General features: G+C 36.4%; 1 protein-coding gene across 10 annotated transcripts in view; it reads right to left on the reverse strand.

Annotated features, from left to right (window-relative positions):
* Positions 1-6,221: 6,221 nt before the first annotated feature.
* Positions 6,222-27,076, reverse strand: part of LOC129719182 (uncharacterized) — a 32,841-nt gene continuing 11,986 nt past the window's right edge. For all 10 annotated transcript variants that reach the window (XM_055670675.1, XM_055670671.1, XM_055670679.1 and 7 more), the window contains exons 3-5: positions 6,890-7,916; positions 6,580-6,633; positions 6,222-6,521 (exon numbers count right to left, since the gene is read on the reverse strand). In XM_055670675.1, coding sequence (XP_055526650.1) covers positions 6,237-6,521; positions 6,580-6,633; positions 6,890-7,894 — 1,344 coding nt within the window. In that variant the 5' untranslated portion in view covers positions 7,895-7,916 and the 3' untranslated portion in view covers positions 6,222-6,236. The remainder of the gene's footprint in view (positions 6,522-6,579; positions 6,634-6,889; positions 7,917-27,076) is intronic.

Here is a 27,076-nt window from a genome sequence, read left to right on the forward strand (position 1 = left end):
TGCTTCTAAAACTCAAATGATAATTTTTCCGCATAAGCCTAGGGCTTCTTTCCTCAAGCCAAACAATAATCACGTTGTCAAGATGAATGGGGTTATTTTAAGTTGGTCCGACAAGGTTAAGTACTTGGGACTAATTTATGATAAAAAAAAATCACAGGAGGGTTGTGTGCAAAGCCACGACCGCAAGGTTGAAGTAGAATACTTTATTTAACCCCTAACCGTATTGCGGCTTGTAACATCAAGCGATTTCGTTTGCTCGCTGCTGCGTGTTGCATCATGTTGCAACTTAGCAGCTGGGAGACGACGAAATTTTGTTCATGCTGATTGATTGAATCGACTTCACATTAGCTCTGCATAGTCGAACTAACTGCTTTTGTGAGGGTGTTCTAATAGGGCAGTTTGTTATTCAAAATCGCTTATGCTGATCACAGCCTTTGCGCTGCCCTTACAGTGGGGGGTTACCTTAATAAAGTTAAAATTATACAACTGCAACAGAATTTGATTGCATCCCGCACAGAATGTCTGCTTGTGTTGATACCAGAAAATTATTAACCTTCAATTACTTGTTTATTTATCTTCAAAAAGGCATTTTGCGGTTCAAAATCGGTTGCTGATCGCAGCCTTTGAGCTGCCCTAACAATGGGGGAATTAAGATACACGGACAACATGCACTGTGGAAGCTATTTCACATTCAGTGAATTAGACGGGCGCGACAGATTTAAATTGCTAGGATCCAACACAGAACGCTTGCTTGTGTTGTCGTAAATTCAATTCAATGCAATCTTCATGCTGCCCCAACACAGGGGGAATAATGGCAGTCTGGCGACACACGCTGAGAAAAACTGCGCTGCTCCTGAGACGTGGTGACCAACCACAGAGCTAGTGCTGCTGCTAAGGAAGGACGACTGCTGTTGTCGCTGTCTAGAACTATTATGAGCGGCTTCGGCTGAAACTGAGGCTCTTATATAGGCCAAATAGCATGTTTTCAATTGCAAGGTATATGATTCTGTCGACCGTGCTTGGGAAGCAATCATATAACTACCAATCAGAGGTCGAATTTTTCGTTTTAACAAGGCTTGACTATTTTCAATAGTACAATAGTGTGAATAATAGAATTACAATTATCTTATTTTGGGATGAATCTTAGAAGATTTTCCAATCTATTGCTGCAAGAACGAAGAAAATCCATCGAATACTAACCGATTTATTAGCATTTGAAATTGGACATATTTTTCACTTTCTTCGGTTTTAGATTTTCATTTCACATCCCTATGTAGCCGAACTTCCTGAAAGAAGTATTCTACTTCAAAAAGCATTCTGCAGTTCAAAATCGGTTGCTAATTACAACCTTTGAGCTGCCCTAACATTGGGGGAATTAAGATACACGGACAACATGCACTGTGGAAGCTATTTCACACTCAGTAAATTAGACGGGTGCGACAGATTTAAGTTGCTAGGATCCAACACAGAATGCTTGCTTGCGTTGATAAAAATTATTAACTTTCAATGACTTGTTTATTTTCCTTCAAAAAGGCATTTTGATTTCCAAAATTGGATTTCCTGATGGCAATCTCCATGCTGCCCCAACACGGGGTGAATAATGGCTGTCTGGCGACACACGCTGAGAAAAACCGCGCTGCTCCTGAGACGTGGTGACCAACCACAGGGCTAGTGCTGCTGCTAAGGAAGGACGACTGCTGTTGTCGCTGTCTGATGCTACGCTATGCATAGCCATGCCACAGTTGTGGCCGCTATACGCTGGCCTAACTGCTGAGCAACTGCAACACTATCCGTAGCCATGCCACAGTTGTGGCCGCCATTGGTATCCACTGTAACTGCATCTGCTGGCCCTGCTGCTATCGATGGTGAGATCCGCTGGAACTGCTACGCTTATCCACAGCCATGCCACAGTTGTGGCCGCTTCCGCTATCGATGGTACCCACTGCTCGCTCCCGCTGCTGCTAAGGGAGGACTGCTGTCGTCGCTGTTCAGAACTATTATGAGCGGCTCCGGCTGAAACAGGCTCTTATATAGGGATGAAAATAGGAATGAATCATTTTTTGTACGTGGTGGATCGACATAATAATATGTGTGATGTGTGACTGCATTCCGGCTCAGAGCGATCATTTGATAAGCTCCACCTCTTTTTTCAGTTTCTAAAGTTTTTCCTCAGTTTCGTAGCACGGATGCACAAAAATGATTTCTTGTCGAGCCGGACCGATAGCACTCTCATTGAAGCAACAGAATAACATGTTTTGTGTCGTGTTGCGCAGCTTCGTTGAAGAAAATGTTCCCGTCCCCGTGTCGCATGTAAGCAGATTATTGCGTTCAGTAGACAGTAGATAGTGTATCCAGCGAATAAACACCGATGGTGCTCTCACACACGCAACGGTTTTAACCCGTATCTTATTGCGGTTTGTAACATCAAGCGATTTCGTTTGCTCGCTGTTGCGTGTTGCATCATGTTGCAACTTGGCAGCTGGGGGACGACGAAATTCTGTTTATGCTGATTGATTGAATCGACTTCATATTAGCTCTGCATAGTCGGACTAACTGCTTTTGTGAATGCGTACTAACAGGGCAATTTATTATTCAATGTCGGTTATGCTGATCGCAGCCTTTGCGCTGCCCCTACAGTGGGGGGTTTACTAAATAAAGTGAAAGTAAAAATTAGACAACTACAACAGAATTTGATTGCATCCCGCACAGAATGTCTGCTTGTGTTGATGCCAGAAAATTATTAACCTTCAATTATTTTTTTATTTGCCTTCAAAAAAGCATTCTGCTGTTCAAAATCGGTTGCTAATTACAACCTTTGAGCTGCCCTAACATTGGGGGAATTAAGATACACGGACAACATGCACTGTGGAAGCTATTTCACACTCAGTAAATTATACGGGTGCGACAAATTTAAATTGCTAGGATGCAACACAGAATGCTTGCTTGCGTTGATAAAAATTATTAACTTTCAATGACTTGTTTATTTGCCTTCAAAAAGGCATTTTGATTTCCAAAATTGGATTTCCTGATGGCAATCTTCATGCTGCCCCAACACGGGGGGAATAATGGCGACACACGCTGAGAAAAACCGCGCTGCTCCTGAGACGTGGTGACCAACCAGAGGGCTAGTGCTGCTGCTAAGGAAGGACGACTGCTGTTGTCGCTGTCTGATGCTACGCTATGCATAGCCATGCCACAGTTGTGGCCGCTATACGCTGGCCTAACTGCTGAGCAACTGCAACACTGTCCGTAGCCATGCCACAGTTGTGGCCGCCATTGGTATCCACTGTAACTGCATCTGCTGGCCCTGCTGCTATCGATGGTGAGATCCGCTGGAACTGCTACGCCTATCCACAGCCATTCCACAGTTGTGGCCGCTTTCCGCTATCGATGGTACCCACTGCTCGCTCCCGCTGCTGCTAAGGGAGGACTGCTGTCGTCGCTGTTCAGAACTGTTATGAGCGGCTCCGGCTGAAACAGGCTCTTATATAGGCCAAATAGCATGTTTTCAATTGCAAGGTATATGATTCTGTCGACCGTGCTTGGGAAGCTAGCATATAACGACCAATCAGGGGTCGAAATTTTCGTTTTGACAAGGCTTGACTATTTTCAATAGTACAATAGTGTGAATAATAGAATTACAATTATCGCATTTTGGGAAGAATCTTATAAGATTTTCCAATCTATTGCTGCAAGAACGAAGGAAATCCATCGAATACTAACCGATTTATTAGCATTTGAAATTGGACATATTTTTCACTTTTTTTGGTTTTAGATTTTCATTTCACATCCCTATGTAGCCGAACTTCCTGAGAGAAGTATTCTACTTCAAAAAATTATTTTCAAAGAGCACATTGAGAGTATACAAGCCAAGTGCATCAAATATACGAGATGTTTATATCCTCTCATTAACAGGAATTCTAAACTTTGTTTAAAGAACAAACTTTTGATTTACAAACAAATTTTTAGACCAGCAATGCTTTATGCTGTACCGATCTGGTCAAGTTGCTGTTCAACAAGGAAGAAAACGCTCCAAAGGATTCAGAATAAAATTCTGAAAATGATTTTGAAGCGTCCTCCTTGGTTTGGTACACTCGAATTACATAGACTTACTGGTGTTGAACCATTAGAAGCTATGTCAAATAAAATTATTAACAATTTTCGACAAAAATCGTTGCAATCCTCAATTGCTACGATAAGCTCTCTTTATAGCCAATAAGTTAGCAATTAAGTTAGTTGTAAGTTTACTTCCCCTTTTCTGACAAGTAGGTTTAAATCCCTACGAATGATAAGTCCTAATTGCGAAAGCAAACAAATCCTAACAATTAAAATTACAAATTTCTAACAGTGTTGAGAAGTCACCATTTGTGATTGGACACACATACTCATTATTTACTAATATTTATCATAAATACTTAAGCTACTAACAAATCCCCCCTCAAAAAAAAAAAATAAAAAATAAAAAAATAAAAAATTAAAAGTTCCCTTTTGTTTTGTCAACAAAAACACCAGCAACATGCCGTGCAGCAACATGCCTGACGAACTAAACCAACCTGTTGGACAGCGTTGCCAACCCTCCAGTTTTTCCTGGATATCTCCAGTTTTTTTGGGCATGCCAGCGAAACAGCTAAAGGTTGAATATCTACAGTTTTTGAAAAATTGTTCTAGTTTTATCTAGCTTTCTATTCGTCACCTTATTGATTAAATTCATTCCTCTTAAATGTTTGGTCGTTTCAATATTTCGTGCATTCATACCCTTCAGTTTTCTGGTGTAAAGTGAATTCCAGTCGAATCTTCAAAATTTCGAGTACGCCAGACTTTATACCTATAAAGCGACTATAGTGACTATAATCTCCATCAGTAAAATATCAAAATAGCAATGCATTTTCTCTTTCACCCTTTTTGTTTACATGAAATAATACGGTGCAATTTATTGTCGATTGCGGGAGAATTTATCTCGCAAGATGCATGCAAAACGCCGTAGAAGTGCGCGGGTATAACCAATCATGTTGGTGTCTTCTACAAAAAGTGCGCAAATCCAATTTCCGCACTTTTTGTAGAAGATATTACTGCGTTTGGACGTACCCGCGCACTTCTACAAGAATTTTTCGCGAGAAAATTTGTCGCAATCAACAATATACATTATTGTTATTTACGCAACATTTGAAACCGAAAACCAACAAATTTCTGCAGAAGCTTCAAATTTTTGTACCCAGTTTTATCATTTTTTTTAATTTTGAATTCGTCCAGTTTTTCTTGAAATAAGGTTGGCATCGCTGCTGTTGGATGTGTTAGATAAATTGAAGTTTTATTTATCCCGTATCCTCCATTAATCGTGAGTGTTCAACGTGCATGAGTTATTTGCTTTCGCTAGTGCGACGTAAATGAGGTTATTTAAGGGTGAACAAATGAATATTTCTTGAGAAAATCGTAACCAAATATCGCTAAGGGCGAAGATGTGTTTCGTGAATGTTTGCTTCGGCCGGGTGAAATATTTGGATGTGTTAAAGTTGCAGTTTAATTTTTGTTCAAAAACAATAAATATGTTTAAGTTTTTAATGAAGAGATTTATTCATGCGAACAGAAAAACTTTAACCGTGAAGGTTAGTTAACATACATTGAGTTTCTATGTGAAATAGAAGCAGTAGAGCTTGGCAAACTGAATCCTGCCCACAATGCACACCACCTGATGAAGCCGTCAGTTACTCTATATTTGTTGAACTGCAATCAAAGTTTAGATATCAGCTGATGCAATATGGGCTCAACTAATTCTTCCATTCTCTAGTACCCAATCGAAAACTAGCATATTCTATACGTTATAGAGTTAAAAAATCAGAAGTTTTTTGCAAGGTACAGAAACTTTTTTGCGTAGCAGAAATGCGGATGGGTGAAAATTATGTATTATTTTTTCAAATAGAAAAAACTGGAAGATTTAAAAATAAGACATTGAAGGTTTTCATTAAAGTGTATTGCATTTTTATACAACCCCCTCGTTTCTAACTTGCAAAAAAAAAAACAAATCAGCCAAAACATATTTTTTCATGAAAAAAAAAACCTGAATTTTTCATCAAATTGATCCAATAATCCTTAAGATACGCATGTTTTTTAAATACTGAAATTTCAAATGCCAATAACAACATGAAAACTTACTCAATTTCAATATAATTTGGAAAATCAAGCTCACTGACATCATGACTTTCAGTGATCCGGTTCACGACTTCGGAACCAATTATAATCTACCTGGTACCGTAATAACAAGATTCCGAAATAAAAACAACTGTAGGTACCTGATTGGAAATCCCGTTGTTGTTATTGTTCAAATACACGTTCAGTTGCTGCTGCTGGTGGCAAATATCACATACTTGTTGTAAGAGCTCGTGCGGTTTAACGAACAATCGTGCGCTTAGAAGAAATGCGAAGAGATATGATTGTTCTGGGTAATAGTCATCTGTTGGAACCATGTGCTTCAAAAGTGTCTCAAGTGTTCCGGAAATCAAATTACCATCACGATACACCAGACACTGCAATTGAAATAAATATTGAATTTTAGGCGTTTACGAGTGTTAATATGATTCTTACATTATCGTCGTTAAGACTTGAAACTTCTGAAGAACTCCCACTACTGGCATCATTCTGCGAAAAAAGCGGAAAAAATATTACTTTGGCGTTCATCGTTAGGCATGTTCAAGCTCATTTAGATCATTATCATCTAGCGTTAGTAATTGGAACACATGTGCTAAACAAATTAGCATATTGAAGTTAGTGAAAGTTCATGATATTAATGAAAGAGAAATCCTGAATCAATATATAGAGTGCAAAGCACCAAACTGACATATTAGTAATTAGTAAAGTTTTTAAATTAGGATAATACATTTCAATATACTCGTACATTCTTGAGCTCGCGTCTCTGCGGTTTGCGAAGCGTGGTGCGGTTGTGCTTTTTTTGTTGAGCTGGACATATATAGTATTCAATCCGTGAAATTCCCGCAATATCTGGTACGTCTTGGAATGATGCGGATGATGATAAGTCGCACCCGAAAGATGAATCCGTCTGTATGGAATTACTAGTGTTGGTTTTTGAAATTTCATTCAAGGAGTAATACTCATGACTACCTCCTTTATCACTGCTATGTATTGTGGTCAACGTTACTTCGGCGTTTCCTGAATCACAGCTAATACTTTGCTTGTTTGACGATAGTTTGGTGCATGATCTGCTTTTATTGTTAACCCTCAAATGCTCGGGTGTAATTTGACAAATAAAATTGTCATCAGAATTGTTTGATACATTGCTCACTGGTCGAGATGAATAATTGGACTCAGCAGATGACGACGTGGAAGATTCTGTGCACATTGAGTTTTGGCGCGTAGGATGGGAAGGTACGTTTCGACAGGATGATTCGTTTTCCATTAAGTACAATTCGCTTTTAAGCTGATTGGAGAGCATATCGTCAACGGTATGTTCGTCAATGATTTCCGGTTGCTTTCTTTTCTTGAGTCTATTGACCGGTTCCCAAATTTCATTGGAAGTGCTGGTGTAATAGTTATTTTCCTTTGTCTCGCAAGATCTTTCATCCAATATTCGACCATTTCGAGCGATAGTAATGTCTTCAGTTGTTACAGTACTTGTTTTTACACTTAAAGATGTTTCTAGTTGGACAGGCTGCCGCAAAACCCCAGCTCGAAATAGTAACTTATTGAGCACATCACACGAAGGTATTTCACCGGCAATTAATGCCTTTTTAATGGCATTACCGTCAGATCCTTCTAGAGTAACGGGAACGCCATTTACAAGTAGAACTTCTTCCTCACTAACAGTTTGAGTTTTCTCGCAATCAACCACCTGAATATTTGTGCCAAGCATAGATTCTACTGTCTTAAGGATTTCATCATCCATAGTTCAACGATGCCGGGTTTTACTAGAAAAGAAATTGCAATGATATTTCTCTTGTTAAAAAAATTTTAATCTCTATTGAATCACGAGTACCATTTTAAAATATTCATCCTGCGTGTTGCTAAGGTTTAATAAACATTACAAACTTAGGGCTTCTCTCCGAGAGATTGCGCTGTGTGTGTGCGTGGGTGTTAGAGATAGTCGATAAAAGACTGAATATTCGAACTCGCACCCGATTTGAAGGTATACCCAATCTAAATTCGAAATAAGACAGGAAGCTGTTTATTTGGCCCGATTCGAACTGCCGTATTGTAAGCAGACTGTGAAAAAAATTACATTTTTCTATGACAGACGAATGTAAAAAATGATCAGTGTCTAAATATTTGTTCTCTTATAATTCATCCCATCTCTCATATCCCCCTTTGAATGAACATCGTTTGCAGCTAGTTCACTAGTTGATTGTTACTTTGATTAGAGGAAATCGTTCACGAAACACATTTTTTATGCATTTTGATTCAAACGTCACTCATTTCATGTTGATTTACCGATCGTTCTGTCACAGTGTCGAACAGTTCAGAGTAAGTGAATAAAGTAGCACAAAAAAGTCATCTATTCTTAACTCGGTGATTGTCGTGATTAATACTAAAAAAGATTAAAAAATGGAAGAAGCAAGTTCTTCGACGGGATAAGGCTCGAAAATACGTAGTGGTAACAAACTTTCGATGGTGGAGCTCGCTGCTCAATTTGTAGATAGAGATGGTGAAAAAGCTAGCTGTAAAATTGACGTCATTGACGTTGACGTCATTGACGCTGCACGTATGTTCAGAAGAAATATGACATAGGTAACTTCATCCGGCACTTTCGCTCACAACATCCTGAGAAAGCTAATGCACATGGGCTGTTGAAGGACTTCGATCCAGCCATGAAGAAGGCAAGACTTGTCGCAGAGCGGCCTGTAGCCATCGACAAATTCTTGCTTATTGACTCCGCTATTAAGCTTGTAACAATCCACCAAATGCCATTGTCCTGTTTCGACAGGGATGGTTTGCGACAGCTATTAGATCCATTGGCGGCAGCGGTTGGTTGTAAATTAAATCCGACAAACATGAAAGTGCATGTCCAAAATGCAGCCGACAAAATTCGGGGATTACTGAAGGAAGAAATGAGAGATAAATTAATCTCTAATAAAATCGATTCCGCATCCCGTTTTCATCGACATATTTTAGGTATCAATGCACAATAGAGCTTTCTACGCCAGATCTCACCAATACAGGCTTAGTCGTGTATCCTTATAAAATCGATTTGTGTTCAACCAAAAAATCAGCTGATATTCTATTTCGAGAAATATTTCACTTATGAATCCTGGTTCATTAGTGTTACCTGTTTCATCAAACTTTGTTAAAGTGGAAAAACAGATGAATAAAAACTAAAAATCGGTTTCCAACTTAAATAAAAGTTCGGGGCAGGAGGAAATTTTTTGTTACCACCAGCGTGTTGATTATTTGCAACCAAAAATAAAACTTGTTTTAGTCAATCGACTACTAATACTAGCGCAGATAGGAAGGTCTATACGTACTCGACGGGAAAGTTGTCATAAGGAATCTCGGTAAGAACTGCTTTTATTCGTTTCATTCTCTACTAATAAAGTATATCTTTAATCTATGCTCGAAATCAAACAAAGCCAAACTGCTGCCTTTCTTAAAACTAAAATTCGGGAGACACTCGAGACCTTCGGTGTCACTATTCAACAAATATTTTCCATAACATCAGATAACGGCGCCAATATGCTGGCAGCAATACGGAAACTCAAGACAGAGATGGAATTTACGCTAATAAACAATTTAGAAAGAAGGCGACGAAGACGAAACGGAACAACGCGATTTGACGGCGGAGCTGTGCACCGAATTTGACGAAAGATTAAATCTTGTCCGATGTGCCGTACACTCTCTCTGCAACTGGCCACTCTCGACGTGGTTAAGCGCAACGATGAAAATGTAAAATTAGTTACAGAAGTTGCGAAAAAATGTAAACTAACGTGCTGCAAAACACATTTTGAATTCCACAACGCCAAATATCCTCCAGTTTGGAGTCAAACTCGCTGGTGCGGAATATATAAAATGCTAGAGTGTTTTGAAACTCAAAAAGAAATTTTTCAAGAACTTGCAGACCAATTTCCGGAACTGGGTTAGCTTCATCGTTAATCCTTCTTCACTAAGCGCGTTACATAGTTGAATACATTTATGTATACATAATCACACACAAAGTTACACACACACATCCACCCAAAAACACATACAGCTATATACACACACATATATACACATATACATGCATACATTATATTATTTCTATTATATTTCAGTCAAATAATAAGTACCAACAGTTTTACTTTTCCTTTCACTGACCTACTCACCACGAACAGCTTTTAACATAAAAAATCAGAATTTTTTTTTCTAGATCTCACTACTAGTTGGAAATTCATTCATGACTATGTAGAGTCATTCAAACCGGTGTACATATGCACCAAAAATATGCAGACTACGTTTCTCTTACGGACTTTTATATGGTCTGGCTTCAAGCTATTAGCGAAGTCCAAAATATTGAAGAAAATCCATTCGTGCCGCAGTTAGTCGAAGCGTTAACAAATCGATTGCAAAAATTAAGAGAATCTCGAGCTTTCAAGATGGCTTTGTATCTAGACCCTATATTTAACGTTCTTGGATCAAAGGTTTTCGACAACGACGAGAAAGAAGAGATCCAGGTACGAAAGTTAATTCTTCGATTCATTTTGTTCAGCTATGTATTTTAAAAAATTTTAGGGTTACATCATGGATACATTAAATCGCATCAACAAATTTCATTCATGTCCTAATATGAATTTCGCAACCAGCGTTTTTGAAAATACTGCTGATAACGACCGTTTTGACGATTTTTTCACAAATTTGTCTAGAGGGTCGTTGTCACATGAGTTGGGCACACATAAATCTCTAATTTTAAAACAGCTTAAAGCCCTAGAAGTGGAACCTCGACAAAATCACAAGTATGATTCGTTCCATCATTGGCTTAACCGAGCAAATATCCACCCCGAACTATATAAAGTAGCTATGGTCGTTTTCGCGGTCTCTTCGAATCAAGTTTCGGTGGAAAAAGCCTTCAGTGCCTTAGGCTTAGTTCTCTCAAGTCGCCGTACTGAGCTTGCTGAAAGCACTATTGCCAATATACTAATGATTAAATTGAACAAAGATCTTTTCGATCAAGCTACGCCATATTTGTACAACTGGAGAGAAGAAGAAAGTTCAGGCCGAAGGGCAAAACGATTTCTAAGTTCGCATAACATACTAAATTATTTTTAATTATTGATTTTGATACAACTAACATGAAAACATAGTTTGATATGCAATAAAACATAAATGCTTATCTTTTGCTTGCAATTGATCCGAAACAGATTTTGAACCACTGTGAATTTTCTTCTCCGTGTAGAGAATATGTAGGGTATCGAACGTCTTCGTCAGTGATTTTCTTCGGCAGTTTTTCTGCAGGAATCTAATGCTACAGGGGGCCGAAGAAAACCACTGACGAAGACGTTTGATACCCTACTAGTTTAGATTTATGAAGAACCTAAATTAACCCACCTAGCGGTCAGACCCAGCCTTTCTCATTGAAACTTATTATTTATAAAAATAGATTTACATGAACGCTTCAATCCAATAAATTATATTATATTCACTCTTTGGGTTCTAAAATATTGATGTTGCAATTGAAGTATAAAATATGAAATTTGATGTAATGTTAGTGCTTAATAAATAGCAAAATGACTATTAATTTTGAACAATTTAATCACGATCAATACCGGGAACGTTCAAATAGTACGATACCACATTTAAATCATGTTGAGGCCATATATATTGATCAAATCAGGTATAGTTTTAAATCGTCTTTGAATTTCTTTTCGATCCATAACTTTGAACCACATATCAAGTTGTTATGAAGTTAGTTATTTGTAAGATTAAGTGATAACTCGTTCGTATGACACTAGTTATGTTAAACAAATCGTGTAATCTTTGAGATAATAGACTTTCGTTGTTTTAACAATTTAATACATAACTGTTGGTTAAGTTCGATTATAATCAAATGAAATGGGAACGTATAGAACAACCGAATTATGAAACCACTTGTTCAAGCATAATTCATCAGTTAACCCTCAACTAGCCCGTTCATTTGATATCAATATTGTTCAAATCGGTTGTGTAGTTTCTGAGATATCGAAGTTTCGTGGTTTTCACATTTCGATACATTACAGACGAAGTTACAGTCCGATTACAGTTACATTTAATAAGATGTTATGAGGCAGCTGGACCTCTCATTAGACACTAATTTAGTGAAAATCGGTTCAGCCATCTCTGAGAAAAAGGAGTGAGTTTAAGTAGTCTTGTGAATATTTTTCTTTTCAAAGCTGGATTTAACATTTTTAAACATAACAGGCAAAGTAAAAGTTCGATTGCAAAACAAATCAATAGGGTCTTATGGGGCAACTCGACCTTCCATATGACACTGATTTTGTGGAAATCGGTCCAGCCATCTCTGAGAAGCATGAGTGAGATTAAACACTCTCCAGAACACGTTTCTGTAAATAACTTTTGAACCACATGTCCAATCTTTATCAAGTTCAAAAGTTTTTTAGGTTTTTTAGGTAGCCCGGTCATTCAAAACCAATTTTGTTAAAATCGGTTGAGCAGTTTCTGCGATAATGATGTTTCGTGATTTTTACATTTTTAAACATAACCTCTAAACTAAAAATCCGATTACAATTCAATAGGGTCTCATGGGGCAACTAGACCTTCCATTTGCAATTAATTTCATGAAAATCGGTCCAGCCATTTCTGAGAAAATCGAGTGTAATTGGGAGAGCGTTACACACACACATACAGAAAATGCTCAGCTTGTCGAACTGAGTCGAGTGATATACGACATTCGGCCCTTTTGAGCACTTTTATACCTCTAGTTTTTGCTGTGATTGCTATACCTTTCTAGGAGAAAGACGGAAAGAATTATGATTTTTATAAATCAGAAAAAAGAACTGATTTTTATGGTATCGCACAACGATACATGTGAGTATCGATACCTTAGCCTCAATACTATCAGAATATCAGTACCCAAGGACGGAAAAACTCGTATCGCATAACAATCATTCGGGTATCATTTCTGAACGTGCTATTTATAAGCTTTCAATCCTAGCAAACCATCGTTATTGAAAGTTACATATTCTCAAGCTTGCAAGAGACAACTTAGAGCAAAGAAATATATGGTAGCTTTCTTTGATGATTTTGTTTCAGTATTGCCTGCTTTTGGCGGAGCGAGCAACATATAGCGAGTGTTTCACGAAAGAATCGTAAACGATTGCACTCAAGCGATCGCAATGATTCTTTCAAATGTTGGTTGCTTGTAGGCGTAATTCGGCTACTCCACGTCGTGCTTTCACCGTGATATACCACGATGATTCTTGGTGATTTCAAGTATCAGATGCTAATGCACCATGCTACAATTTCCGTAAGCATTGATGATACCTATTTGCTCCGGCAAGCAAACAATTGAACGCAATCTAACGTTCATTTGGATTCATAATTTTGTATCACTGGCGAAAATATCTCAAAGCTTCTCGCGATAATGTTGAATGCAAGTGAACTTGGATACAATAAATACTATCGTGTTTGAATCATTCAGTCTCCTTCTATGGTATTCGGAGCTCTTAGAAGCGAAAAACAATCAGCAGCGTTCCTATGGAAAACTTGTACGCGAGTGGAAATAGTTGAACGATAACTGATAAATCAAAGAACACATTTGCATGAAATATTGCTAGTGAGTGAACTTTTCCATGCTTGTCAGTACCTACTCTTAATACAAGTATCGATTCTAAGTATCAATGATTAATGGTATCGCAACGTTCCTAGCTGCACCTACCGCTGAGGCTGTTACCATACTGCTACTGGTACCCAAAGCTATTAACTCTTCAAATTAAGTGTTTTATTTGTCCTCAAAAGAACAATTGTTCAATTCCATATCGGATATAATGCAATCGCATCTGTGTAAGATTACCGACAGTAATATTCTTCTTAACAAAATGATCAAACTTTTCCATTAAAGGAAGTGCCGGCTGATGTACGGCAAAAATCTCGCCCGATTGCTCGCGTTGGCGTTCAGCCTGGCAGAGCCTGGCCTGAGACGTGGTGACCAACCACAGGGCGAATGATTTGTTTAATTTGAAGGCAGTCACAGGTGCAACCCGCTGCTATTGTCTGTTACTGCAGAGTGCTGATATCTGCTGCTACTGCTGTCAACTTTGTGGACGGTCCATCCAGCTCACATTCCGACAAATGAATGTAGCTAGTTTTCCTAGAAACAGTCTTTTATAACCGAAGGGTGCTACGAAATAGGCCACGCCTTTTAGTTCAGTTTTTCCATTCCCTAATGTTCTTCAGACGAACCATTCCACAATTCGCATACGATTTTTGTATCCAGCGAATAAACACCGATGGTGCTCTCACACACGCAACGGTTTTAATCCGTATCTTATTGCGGTTTGTAACATCAAGCGATTTCGTTTGCTCGCTGTTGCGTGTTGCATCATGTTGCAACTGAGCAGCTGAGAGGAGACGAAATTCTGTTCATGCTGATTGATTGAATCGACTTCATATTAGCTCTGCATAGTCGAACTAACTGCTTTTGTGAATGCGTTCTAACAGGGTTGTTTGTTATTCAAAGTCGGTTATGCTGATCGCAGCCTTGCGCTGCCCCTACAGTGGGGGGTTTACTAATTAAAGTAAAAATTAGACAACTACAACAAAATTTGATTGCATCCCGCAAAGAATGTCTGCTTGTTTTGATGCCAGAAAATTATTAACATTCAATTATATGTTTATTTGCTTTGAAAATGGCATTTTGCGGTTCAAAATCGGTTGCTTTGAGCTGCTCTAACCGTGGGGGAATTAAGATACACGGACAACATGCACTGTGGAAGCAATTTCACATTCAGTAAATTAGACGGGTGCGACAGATTTGAATTGCTAGGATCCACCACAAAATGCTTGCTTGCGTTGTCAAAAATTATTAACTTTCAATGACTAGTTTATTTGCCTTGAAAAAGGCAATTTGATTTTCAAAATTGGATTTCCTGATGGCAATCTTCATGCTGCCCGAGCACGATGAGAATAATGGCAGTCTGGCGACACACGCTGAGAAGAACCGCGCTGCTCCTGAGACGTGGTGACCAACCACAGGGCTCGTGCTGCTGCTAAGAAAGGACGACTGCTGTTGTTGCTGTCTAGAACTATAATGAGCGGCTTCGGCTGGAACAGGCCTTTATATAGGCCAAATAGCATGTTTTCAATTGCAAGGTATATGATTCTGTCGACCGTGCTTGGGAAGCAATCATATAACGACCAATCAGAGGTCGAATTTTTCGTTTTGACAAGGCTTGACTATTTTCAATAGTACAATAGTGTGAATAGTGTGAATATATATATATATATATATATATATATATATATATATATATATATATATATATATATATATATATATATATATATATATATATATATATATATATATATATATATATATATATATATATATGCTATGATTCCTTATCGATATTTTTCCCACGAGCTTGTAGCTGCAGGAAAAAAAATGTGACATCTTTACCGCTTTGTGGTTGGTAAGTGAGCCACCTTCCACAAGACAAATAGATATAGAAGGAAGTTTAATTTCTACTAATTTGTACTCAATATATTATTATATGGAAGGTTTCCTTTTCGCGTATTAAAGAAAATTGACTGTATTAGAATGAAAGGTATTCATCAAGGTTAAAGAAAATATTGTTTTCTTCTAAAATAGAGTGCTGCAAATAAATAGTCAAAATACAGACCCCGTTCGATTTTGGCAACACGCCAGAATTTTTTCTGTTGCCAAATTCGAACCATGCCAAGAATGAACGGTTCTATTTTCATGACAGATCGTACATTTTAGGTGGCCAAAGACGACCTAACAGTTGAAATGGCCAATGAACTATTTTTAGTTTCAAGTTGTTTGAGGTGTCGCTTGATGAATTTAGGCTGACGACCTAGATACTTGATATGACCACCTGAGTAATTTGAGGCATGCTTTGATCAGATCATTATATTACTGGAACATACTCCAGTCCAGTCGAATCCAATAGCTTCAAAAGAATATAAAACTATTGTAGAATATAAAACTATGGTAGTCCTACGTTAACTATGCGGTCGTGTCTTAGATACCACCCTTCTACTATTTGTTTCAAATCGTCATTTTAAGATATTGAAAAATGTTCGTTTGAAAAATGTTCGCAGACGTCAATATCAACGTTCTCGGGACCCTGTTTTCAAAACTATTTATAAAGATTTACAGAAAGGGATTAAACACAGATTTACTCTTCTGAGAAATCAAAGTTTTGAGAGTAAAGTTGCAAAATTGCAGCCGTATTCAAAGCCCTTTTGGAAGCCTATTCCAGTTATGAAAGATAGTGAACGCTTACTTGTACCTAATGCACAAAAGGCTCAAACACTTGCTCAGCTGTTTAAGAGTGTTCATAATTCAAAGTGGAGTTTTGTGTGTCCAATTAGGATGAAGTCACACGTCAATATAATTTAATTTCTTTCCAGGATACCTGCAGAAATAATAGAAACTAACTTGATTGAGATTAAAGCAATTATTAAAAAAATTAAATATATGAAAGCACCTGATGACGATGGGATCTTTAACATATTAATCAAACATCTCCCTCAGCGCACAATGGAATTTTTATTAAAAGTAATAGTTCTTTTTTTTATCCACATATATGAAATGTTGGTGGTTGTATATATGTGTTTATGTGGGTTTCGGTTATTAAAAGAGAACTCGAACCTCTCGAGTGTACGGTCGATTCAATAATGCTTTATTATTTCTATTTCTTAGCCTATACAGGCCGCACGATCGCAGATCGATACGTGACCTTTAATGCTGTGCTCAGCATAATCGCCGTCGCCCGTTCCTCGCGCGGGTGGCGTGATAGCGTTTATGCTGATCACAGTGTTTACACTACTTAAGTTTATATTACTTTCTTTTGCTTATCTTAAAAGGGGCCGTATCCACCACACGCCCTTTCTTAATGAATTTAAAAATTAGCCTTAAGTTCTAATTTTTAAATCTATATAATGTTTGAATTGAAATTAGGAATAAAACATATGAAGTGAAAATCAATAATACAAATTGAAATTGGTGGATAAAAAAAATTTATAGTTTGAATTTATAATTATTACTCTAATATAATATATAATGATGGAGATACATATATATACATATACATACACATATATATATATATTATATATATATATATATATATATATATATATATATATATATATATATATATATATATATATATATATATATATATATATATATATATATATATATATATATATATATATATATATATATATACATATACACATATACACACACACACGTACATATACATATATTAAAATCTGTATAAAAATGTTTTTGTATCAAATGTTTTTATATAAAAATATTTCTGTATAAAATGTTAATGCATAAGAATAACATTTATATAAAATATTCATGGAAATAATCATTATAAACTACTCTGGTTTCATCTTCTTATCTTTCTGAAAAACTTAATGTAGGTTCTTCTCTCTCTTTTTTTTTTTTTTTTTACTTTAAAAATTCTCTTATTCTGTCCTTATGAACTATGTCTATATCTTTATTATTTTTAATTGCTATCTTTACATTTGATCCCATATCTTCTAAAATTTCATATGGTCCGTTATATTTTGTTTCTAATTTAGGTCCCTTTTCGGTCTTCACGAGGACCAATGTTCCTTTTGTAAAATTTGTGTCTTTGGCGTTTTGATTATATTTTGAAACTCTATCTGCCTTTACTTTGAGAAGATTCTCCCTAGGTTCTCTTTCAGAAACTTGTAGCTTGTATTTCAAAATACTCGTATAGTCGTCAATGTTATGTATTGGGTCTGTTTGGTATTGTCCAGTTAGATTTGAAGGAAGGGTGCAAAGTCTTCCGAAAAGCAATTCGAACGGAGTCTTACCTGTTGCACTATGTACCGTTGTATTATAGGCAAATTTGTAAAACGGTATCCAGGCAGACCAACTTCCATAAGAGTTGTTCGTTTGTATGCGTAGAAAATTTCCAAGAACTTTATGCGAATTTTCCAACGCTCCGATTGTTTGATGGTGGTAAGCTGTGGAATTCAGCTTCTTCACCTGTAATAGTTTACATATTTTTTCAAATACAGTAGACATAAATTCGGTACCTCTATCTGTTAGAACCTGTGCTGGTACACCATAATTCAAAATGACATTTTCAACAAACGCTTTGGCCACGGCATCTGTTGTCTTGTCCATAATAGGTGTTGCGGTCACAAATTTCGTCAGATCACATTGAGTAGTCAGTATATACTGGTTACCTTCTGCGTCCGGCAATAATGGACCTACCATATCCAGAAATATTTTTTCGAAAGCTTGACTAGCTGTGCTTGTCAGCTGCATTGGTTGTTTAGTGTAATGGCTCTTGTTTCTCTGACAATGTGTACATCTCTTTATAAATGAAACAACATCGTTATCTAAGGTTTTCCAATGATATCGTTGTTTTATAGTATTAATTGTTCTTCTTATTCCTGCATGCCCTGCAGTTGGCAATACATGGAAATCGTTTATAATAATTTTTTGTTCATTTCTATCGTCTATTTGACGAGTATTTCTGCCTAATATAATTATAGGCGGCATGCCTTTTATATCGAGGACTTCTATTTTGTCCTTTAATTTTTTATTTTCAATCGTATTTTTAACGATTAGGCCTTTTATTTTGGTTTCTTTGATAAGATCCACTAATCGGTTCATTACTCCCTGTAGGTGAGTCAATGTCGTATTAGGGTCGATACAAATAATACCCTGCTCTAATTGAGCTTCTAGCGCTTCATTTTTCTTCATGGATCCAATTTTAATTTCAATATAATTATTCGGTGTATCAATCTTAACCGATGTATCAGACTGTATTTTCTGTTTCGCGGTTTGACTTCTGGTACAAATAAAAGCTGTACCTGCTGGTGTTAGAGCCTTAAGATCTTCGATCGAAATACGTGATAACGCGTCCGCTACTACGTTTTCCGAGCCCTTTTTGTATATAACGTCAAACTTATATTCCTCTAGAGCCAAACGGAACTTGGTTAATCGGCTTGAAGGATCATTTAGTGTAAATAAATAAACTAATGGGCGATGGTCTGTAAAAATTTCAAATTTCCAGCCATATAAATATGGTTTGAAATGGCGTATTGCCCATACGACGCATAATAACTCCTTCTCGATAGTGCTGTAATTCAGTTCAGCTTTATTCAAAGCCCTACTCGCAAATGCGATGGGTCTAGTGTTTTGATTACTTAATACTGCTCTCTAAAGCCTTTCCCGATGCATCTGTGTGCAAGGTAAAAATATTACTCTCCGAAAAATTCGGGTAATCGAGGACTGGTGGATTCATGAAACACTCCTTCAAGTATTGAAAGGATCGTTCACACTCCTCCGTCCATTTAAAATCTTCATTTTTTCGAGTTAATTTATTTAAAGGACTACAAAGTTTCGCAAAATCCTTAATGTGCTTACGGTAATAGTTCGCAAAAGCAACGAACCTTTTTGCCTCATCTGCGCTTCGTGGACTACTCCATTGTTTTATTATTTCAATTTTTGAAGGATCGGGTTTTAGTCCTTCTACAGAAACCAAATGTCCTAAATACAACAATTCGGTTTTAAGAAAATTGCATTTTTGCGGATTGAGTTTTAAATTTGTTTTACGTAAACGTTCGAAAACATCTGAAAGGTTTCTATTGTGCTCTTCCAGAGTCTTTCCAAAAACAATAATATCATCTAAATAAACAAGACATCTCTCCATATTAAGGCCTGACATGGCTACGGTCATTAATCTTGAAAATGTTGAAGGACTCACTTTTAATCCCATAGTAAGACGTGTCATTTGATATTGTCCTCCGCTGGTACCAAAAGCGGTAATTGGTCTATCTTCTGGCTTCAGTTCACATTGGTAATATCCTTGTGAAAGATCCAAATGAGAAAAATATTTCGCTCCTGCTAGCGACTCAATCACTTCTTCTATGTTAGGAAGTGGAAACTTATCATCTTGCAATGCGTTATTCAATTTGCGGTAGTCTATGACCAACCTCCATTTTCTTTCATCCTGAGCTGATTTCTTGGGAACCAGTAATAAAGGACTATTCCACTCAGAAATAGCGTTCTCAATGATATTTTCGCTCAACATTTTGTCTACTTGTCTCTGGACTTCTTCCTTGTGAGCTTGTGGTAATTTATATGGTCTGGTATATACAGGATGTGTATCTGGCTTAGCAGTAAGCGAGGGTTGATAAATTTTCGTCACTGTTAATTTGTCATCTTTCAAACAAAAAATGTCGTTATATTTTATGCACAATCTTTCTATCACTGGTCTGTCCTTGTCATGGATTTCAGTCAGTTTTAATTCTGATAAAAGTTCTTTCGTTCTAGCAACATTATATTTTGATGCACCGTCAATCTCAAGTATATCATAATTTTTCAAAGGTTTTGCTTGAGGTTTTAAATTATCAACCTTCACAGCTTTATTTTTTATGTTCAGTATCCTAACAGGAATTTTTCCTTTTTCAGGTTTTACAATTGCTCCTGCAATGTATACTTGTGGTTGTATCTCCTGATTTAGAATAACCATTGGTTCTGAGAAACAAGTTTCAACAAAAGCAACCACTTCAGTTCGTGGAGGAATTATGAAATTTTCCTCAAATCGGGGGATTCTTAATGTCATTTTAGAATTTTCAAAATTTATCTTTGCTCCAAACTTTTTCAAAAAGTTGGTTCCAATTAAACCTATGACATTGGATGGTAGCTCATCCATAATGTGAAACGTAATCGGGTACATGTAGCCATTCTATTCTGTAAAAGTATCTATTGTACCTAGTGTAGTGGTTACTCCATTTACACCACTTACTTCAATTATCCGTGATGTGTCAAGATATGAATTTAAATTTTTCGTTAAATCACGCTTATCGAGTAGACAGCATGAAGCTCCACTGTCCACTACTAAAAGAAAATTAGTGTTATCTATTTTGAAATTCAATCTTAGAGCTCTCTCGCCGCTAAAATTACTCACGAAAAAACTCTCTTACATTTGCTTCTGCTCGGGGTTGTTGCTCTTGTGGTTCCTCCGCCACATTTGCATTTCGTCTCTGGGGATTATTATTATTGTTGAGGTTGTTGTTATTCCGAGGAGTATTGTTTCCATTTTTATTGTTGTTATTATTATTTTGGTAGTTATTATTAGGATAGTTATTATTAAGATTGTTGTGGTTATTGTTGAAGTTACGTCGATTGCTTCGATTATTATAATTGTATCCTTGATTGTTATTAAAATATCCAGGGTTGTGGTTATCGTAACCATGGTTGTTATTGCAATAACCTTGGTTATAATTTCGTTGATTATTGTTATTATGACGATAACCACGGTTGTTATAATTGAATCTGCGGCCTCCTCTACGGCCTGGGTTTCGGTTACTAAAATGATTACTGAAATGGGGAACTCTGTTTCCCTGAGCCCAGAATGCTGGCTCCGTCGATGATTGAGGTTGAACCTCCAATGCATCAGAAATAGCCAAAGTCAAAGTCTTTGGATTTCTGGACTTTACTAAATAAGCTGCCGATTTGTCTCTTAAACCATTTATAAAGGTGTGTACGGCTATAGGCTCCACCACTGGCCTAGCGGAAGCTTCGGTAGTAAATGGGGGGCCTTTGGAAACCCATGCAGCTGCCAGTTTCGTGGCTAGTTTTTCAATTTCACTGCCAAATTCGGTAACAGTTCTACCACTCCTCTGCTTTAACGATCGCAATTCAGCCTCCACCGCTATGGGGGTGAGCTGGACACCAAACTTCTCTTTAAGTGTGGCTTTCGCTACCGCAAGGGTTTGAACTCCTTCGAGGGATCCGCGTGCAGCGCCCACTAATCGGGATTTGAGAAAGGTAATAAAGCTGACTTCCGGTACTTCCGGGTCATCAGCTCATAGGACATCCACGTTGTCCAACCAAGACTGGAAAGAAGCAGCATCCCCGTCGTATTTATCAACGACTCGGATAGCCACTCCCAAATCAATTTTATGAGCCATTGTGATCGTTTTTTGGCTTATTTCGCTTAAATTACTTTCTTTGTCGTCGTCTTCGTCTCCTATGTCTCTTGGGTCGTTTTCTGTAATCGTTAAATTTAAGTCTCCCTTTAACAAGGTCAAACACTCAATGGCTATTGTTTTTAATTTTTTGTATCTTTTTCTAATGACAATATAGTCGGCGGTTCCTTCAGCGGTTACTGTTGTCTGCTTGATTTCTCGTAATAGATCGTATACCGCTTTAATCTTTTTATGCCTAGTCGGCGCTGTCAAATTCTTAAATTTCTTTAAACTAGCTAGCAACTTGTTTAGAGTGTCACCAGCTTCAAAAAATTTTTCCATTTAGCATTAAAGCATAGGTTGTATGTCACGTAGTTATTTATTATATATATATATATATATATATATATATATATATATATATATATATATATATATATATATATATATATATATATATATATATATATATATATATATATATATATATATATATATATATATATATATATATATATATATATATATGTATATATATATGTATATATATATATATATATATATATATATATATATATATATATATATATATATATATATATATATATATATATATAAATATATATATATATATATATATATATATATATATATATATATATATATATATATATATATATATATATATATATATATCTTTTAGACAGGAATGGTCATAATAAGTATAGAGTGTTTTTGATACGAGGAAAATACATATATATATATATATATATATATATATATATATATATATATATATATATATATATATATATATATATATATATATATATATATATATATATATATATATATATATATATATATATATATATATCCATATCTACTTACACGTATACGTGGATAAGTGTTTTTATTTTTTTTTCCGTTGCTACTCCATACGTAAAATAGAATACTTATATTCTTGTTGTTACCTAAAAGGTATATTTTTAAATATTGCGAAGTTTTATTAAACAACTCACGATACTCTCCTTTAGTCTAAAACGAGTTGGTCCATTGTATATTTCAGTGATTTCCCATATTATTCCACAACAGCACTGTATCTATTTCATCGTATAGCGCTGCCAGAGCGTTGAAAGTTGTCGTTGGTGCGCTATATCCGATGGCTGCATTTGTAGCTAGGTGGTACAGGTGTTCCGAAAGTTTCAAGTATGCTTCGGCCTCTTCCGGCATAAATGATCGTTGTTTGATATGGTCGTACAAAGTGTCTCTTAATTGCGTTAGATGATGACGGCAATATTGCACAAGGAATGCACTAGAAATTGCGGCTCTATGGGATCTATCCATTTTTTTTTTTTACTTATTGTTCGTAATTGCTCATAATTGTTTATTTTTCAGCAATAACGTCTGTCAAGCGGGCGATAGAACGTGCTGTGCGTTCTGCGTCCCGTGTTTTTGCACTTTTATATCGCTTCTCTAATTCTAAAACTAAAGAGATAGCGACCACTACACAAATGACCCACAAGATGACACTATGTTCTTCGTGATATGAGGTGTGTAGGTCTTGATTGTTGACCACTTGCACCAAAGCATCACCACTGGTGTCCGTCTTGGACTGGGGTGTGCCCATTCTTACATCGTTAACACTCACTGTGGCCTCTTCTATTGGTGCATTTGGTCTTTTCTGGTTCATTCGAGGAACCTGGAATCTTCTGATCGCCTCATCGTTAACTTTACGTTGCACAATTCCACTGACTGATACTGCTCATTTTCTACTGCTCTTCGGGTTATTGTTCACTGTTTTGAACATTTTACATTTGTATATCTTTGTTGCACAATTTCAAACACTTCATAACTGGGTTCAAAGTTTTCAGTAAAGCGACGCCGAACCGATACACCATCATAGGATCGCCTCCTGGCAGGATCGCCATGAAATGTTGGTGGTTGTATATATGTGTTTATGTGGGTTTCGGTTATTAAAAGAGAACTCGAACCTCTCGAGTGTACGGTCGATTCAATAATGCTTTATTATTTCTATTTCTTAGCCTATACAGGCCGCACGATCGCAGATCGATACGTGACCTTTAATGCTGTGCTCAGCATAATCGCCGTCGCCCGTTCCTCGCGCGGGTGGCGTGATAGCGTTTATGCTGATCACAGTGTTTACACTACTTAAGTTTATATTACTTTCTTTTGCTTATCTTAAAAGGGGCCGTATCCACCACATATAATTCAATAGTTGTTTCAAAATAGCATATTTTCCCAAATTATGGAAAAATGCAAATATTACTCCAATTTTAAAGCCAGATAAGAATCCTGCTGAGGTTTCCAGTAATAGACCAATCAATTTGCTTTGAGAGAGTTATTCGTGGCAAGATGATGTCACACATCAATGAAAATTCAATGAACAGTTTGGATTTCGCCATGGGCATTCCACTATTCATTAATTGCTCAGAGTTACTAATATGATTCCATTGGAGCTGCTCTTTTAGACATAGAAAAAGCATTTGACAGTGTTTGGTAGGAAAAAGTCTTCGTGTCATATGCAGTAGACTGCAGAAAAATTTAGGTTTTATTTCTTCCTATTTGCAAAAGTGGAAAATCTCTCCCAATGCTTCTAAAACTCAATTGATGTGATTTCCTCGTTCATTACTCTTATATTCAAAGAGAACATTGAGACTATACAAGCAAAGTGCATCAAATATACGAGATGGTAATATCCTCTCATTAACAGGAACTCTACACTTTGTTTAAAGAACAAACTTTTATTTACAAAAAAATTTAGTCCAGCAATGCTTTATGCTGTACCGATCTGGTCAAGTTGTTGTTTTACAAGGGAGAAAACGCTTCAAAAAATTCAGATCAAAATTCTGAAAATGATTCATAAACTTCCTCCTTGGTTTGGTACACTCGAATTACTTGGACCTACTGGTGTTGAAACTTCAGAAGCTATGTCAAATAAAATTATTACCAATTTTGGACAAAAATCGTTGCAATCCTCAATTGCAATAATAGGTTATTTTTATAGCCAATAAGTAAGCAATCAAGGGGTTATATACCTTTTTGGTTTAAAAAAAATCGAAAAAAATGTATTGCATTATCTTAAAGTGCAACTTTTTGAGAACATTTCCACAAATTTTCATGAAGTGTTTACTATTGCGGTAAAACTACTGAACCGATTTTCTTTTTTTTAATGTTCGTTATTAAATTCCCTGGTAAAACTACTGAACCGATTTTCCTTTTTTTAATGTTCGTTATTAAATTCCCATTAATAAAAAGTCATTAAACGATCGGTTTTGATACACGAAGTTTGACTTTGCCGAATAAAAATTTTTATGCAATTTTAGCGCCCAAAACATGTTTTTTTTAGAAAAACGTTCCCGTTTGCACTGAAAACAAAATACTTGTGAAAATGATTGTTCAGATACCTGGCACACTTCTAAACTAACGAAATAATTTGAGTTTTTTTTTTAAATTCAGTTGGTCTGCTGGGTCTCTATCGTAAACATCACAAAAAAAGCAACGTTTCGGGGGAACGGCCATTACTCCACCAATAATTGGTATTTCTTATGAACAAACGTGTTTTTTTTTATTTGGGGTTTTTGTCACCGTATAATTGTATTTTCTTTGGATGGTTGACCCTTCTCGATGAATTATACACACTGTGTTTGTTTTACATGACGTTTCGGCGTACTGTTACTCAGCCATCGTGAGATAAGACAAACAACATTCTTTTCCCACCAGTGTAAGCAAACCACAAACTCTTCTGTAACCATTCGTGAAAATAATTCTAGAACGGGATTTTTTGCGTTACATCATTAACGGATGCTCCTCTAAGGTACATCTCTTCGATTACACAAACGCCTGCTAGGATACCATTAAGATAGCAGCAATTTATGTAGAAGCGCTTTCGTGCGTAGACAAAATCCAAAATCTTGCAATTTTGAAAAAGCTGTATCTCTGGAACACTACATTTTGTTTTTTTTTTGCTGATAAGTGATTTCTATGTAAAATTGTCTGCTAAACACATTGTCGTGGTCAAAATCAAAATCGAAGAGGGGGTATTTCAAGGAAATTGCAAATTAAGTTTTGAAAAAAATGCGATGTTGGCAACACTGCAGAAGGAAATTGACCACGTAGTTCGATTCTACATCTAAAGCCCTTCAAAATGATATATCAATATCACTTATAGCTCTTCAGAGTCCCGAGATTTTCACAAATTTGAATAGGTGTTTTGCTAAATTCGCAAAAAGTGGAGGCAGTCTCATTGGCCGAGAGATCCACCAACCGGTACAACACTTTGTACTTATAAGTTCCGGCCCAAAATACATCGACTCACAAATTTCGATCGAAATCGGAGGTGGTCGATACACTTCCTCGGACACTTGACATGGAATGACCCAGCCAGATTTCTCATTTTTAAACATAACAGGCAAAGTAATAGGTCGATTGCAAGAAAATGTAGTGTATCGAAATGTGAAAATCACGAGATTTCTTTATCTCAGAAACTACACAACCGATTTAAAAAATATTGATATCAGATGAACGCGCTAGTTAAGGGTTAACTGATGAATTATGATTGAACACGTGGTTTTATAGTTTGGCTGCCCTATACGTTCCCATTTCATTTGATTATAATCGAACTTAAACAACCGTTATGTATTAAATATTTAAAACTACGACAGTTTATTATCTCAAAGATTGAACTGCTTATTTAAACATAACTAGTGTCATACGAACGAGTCATCTCTAAATTTTACAAATAACAAACTCCATAACAATTTGATATGTTGTTCAAAAGTTATGGAAAGAAAAGAAATACAAAGACCATTTAAAACTATACCTGCTTTGATCAATATATGTGGCCTCAACATAATTTAAATGTGGTATCGTACTATTTGAACGTTCCCGGTATCGCTCGTGATTAAATTGTTTTGTCAAA

This window comes from Wyeomyia smithii, chromosome 1 (genome assembly GCF_029784165.1).
Source record: "Wyeomyia smithii strain HCP4-BCI-WySm-NY-G18 chromosome 1, ASM2978416v1, whole genome shotgun sequence".
Lineage (NCBI taxonomy): Eukaryota > Metazoa > Arthropoda > Insecta > Diptera > Culicidae > Wyeomyia > Wyeomyia smithii.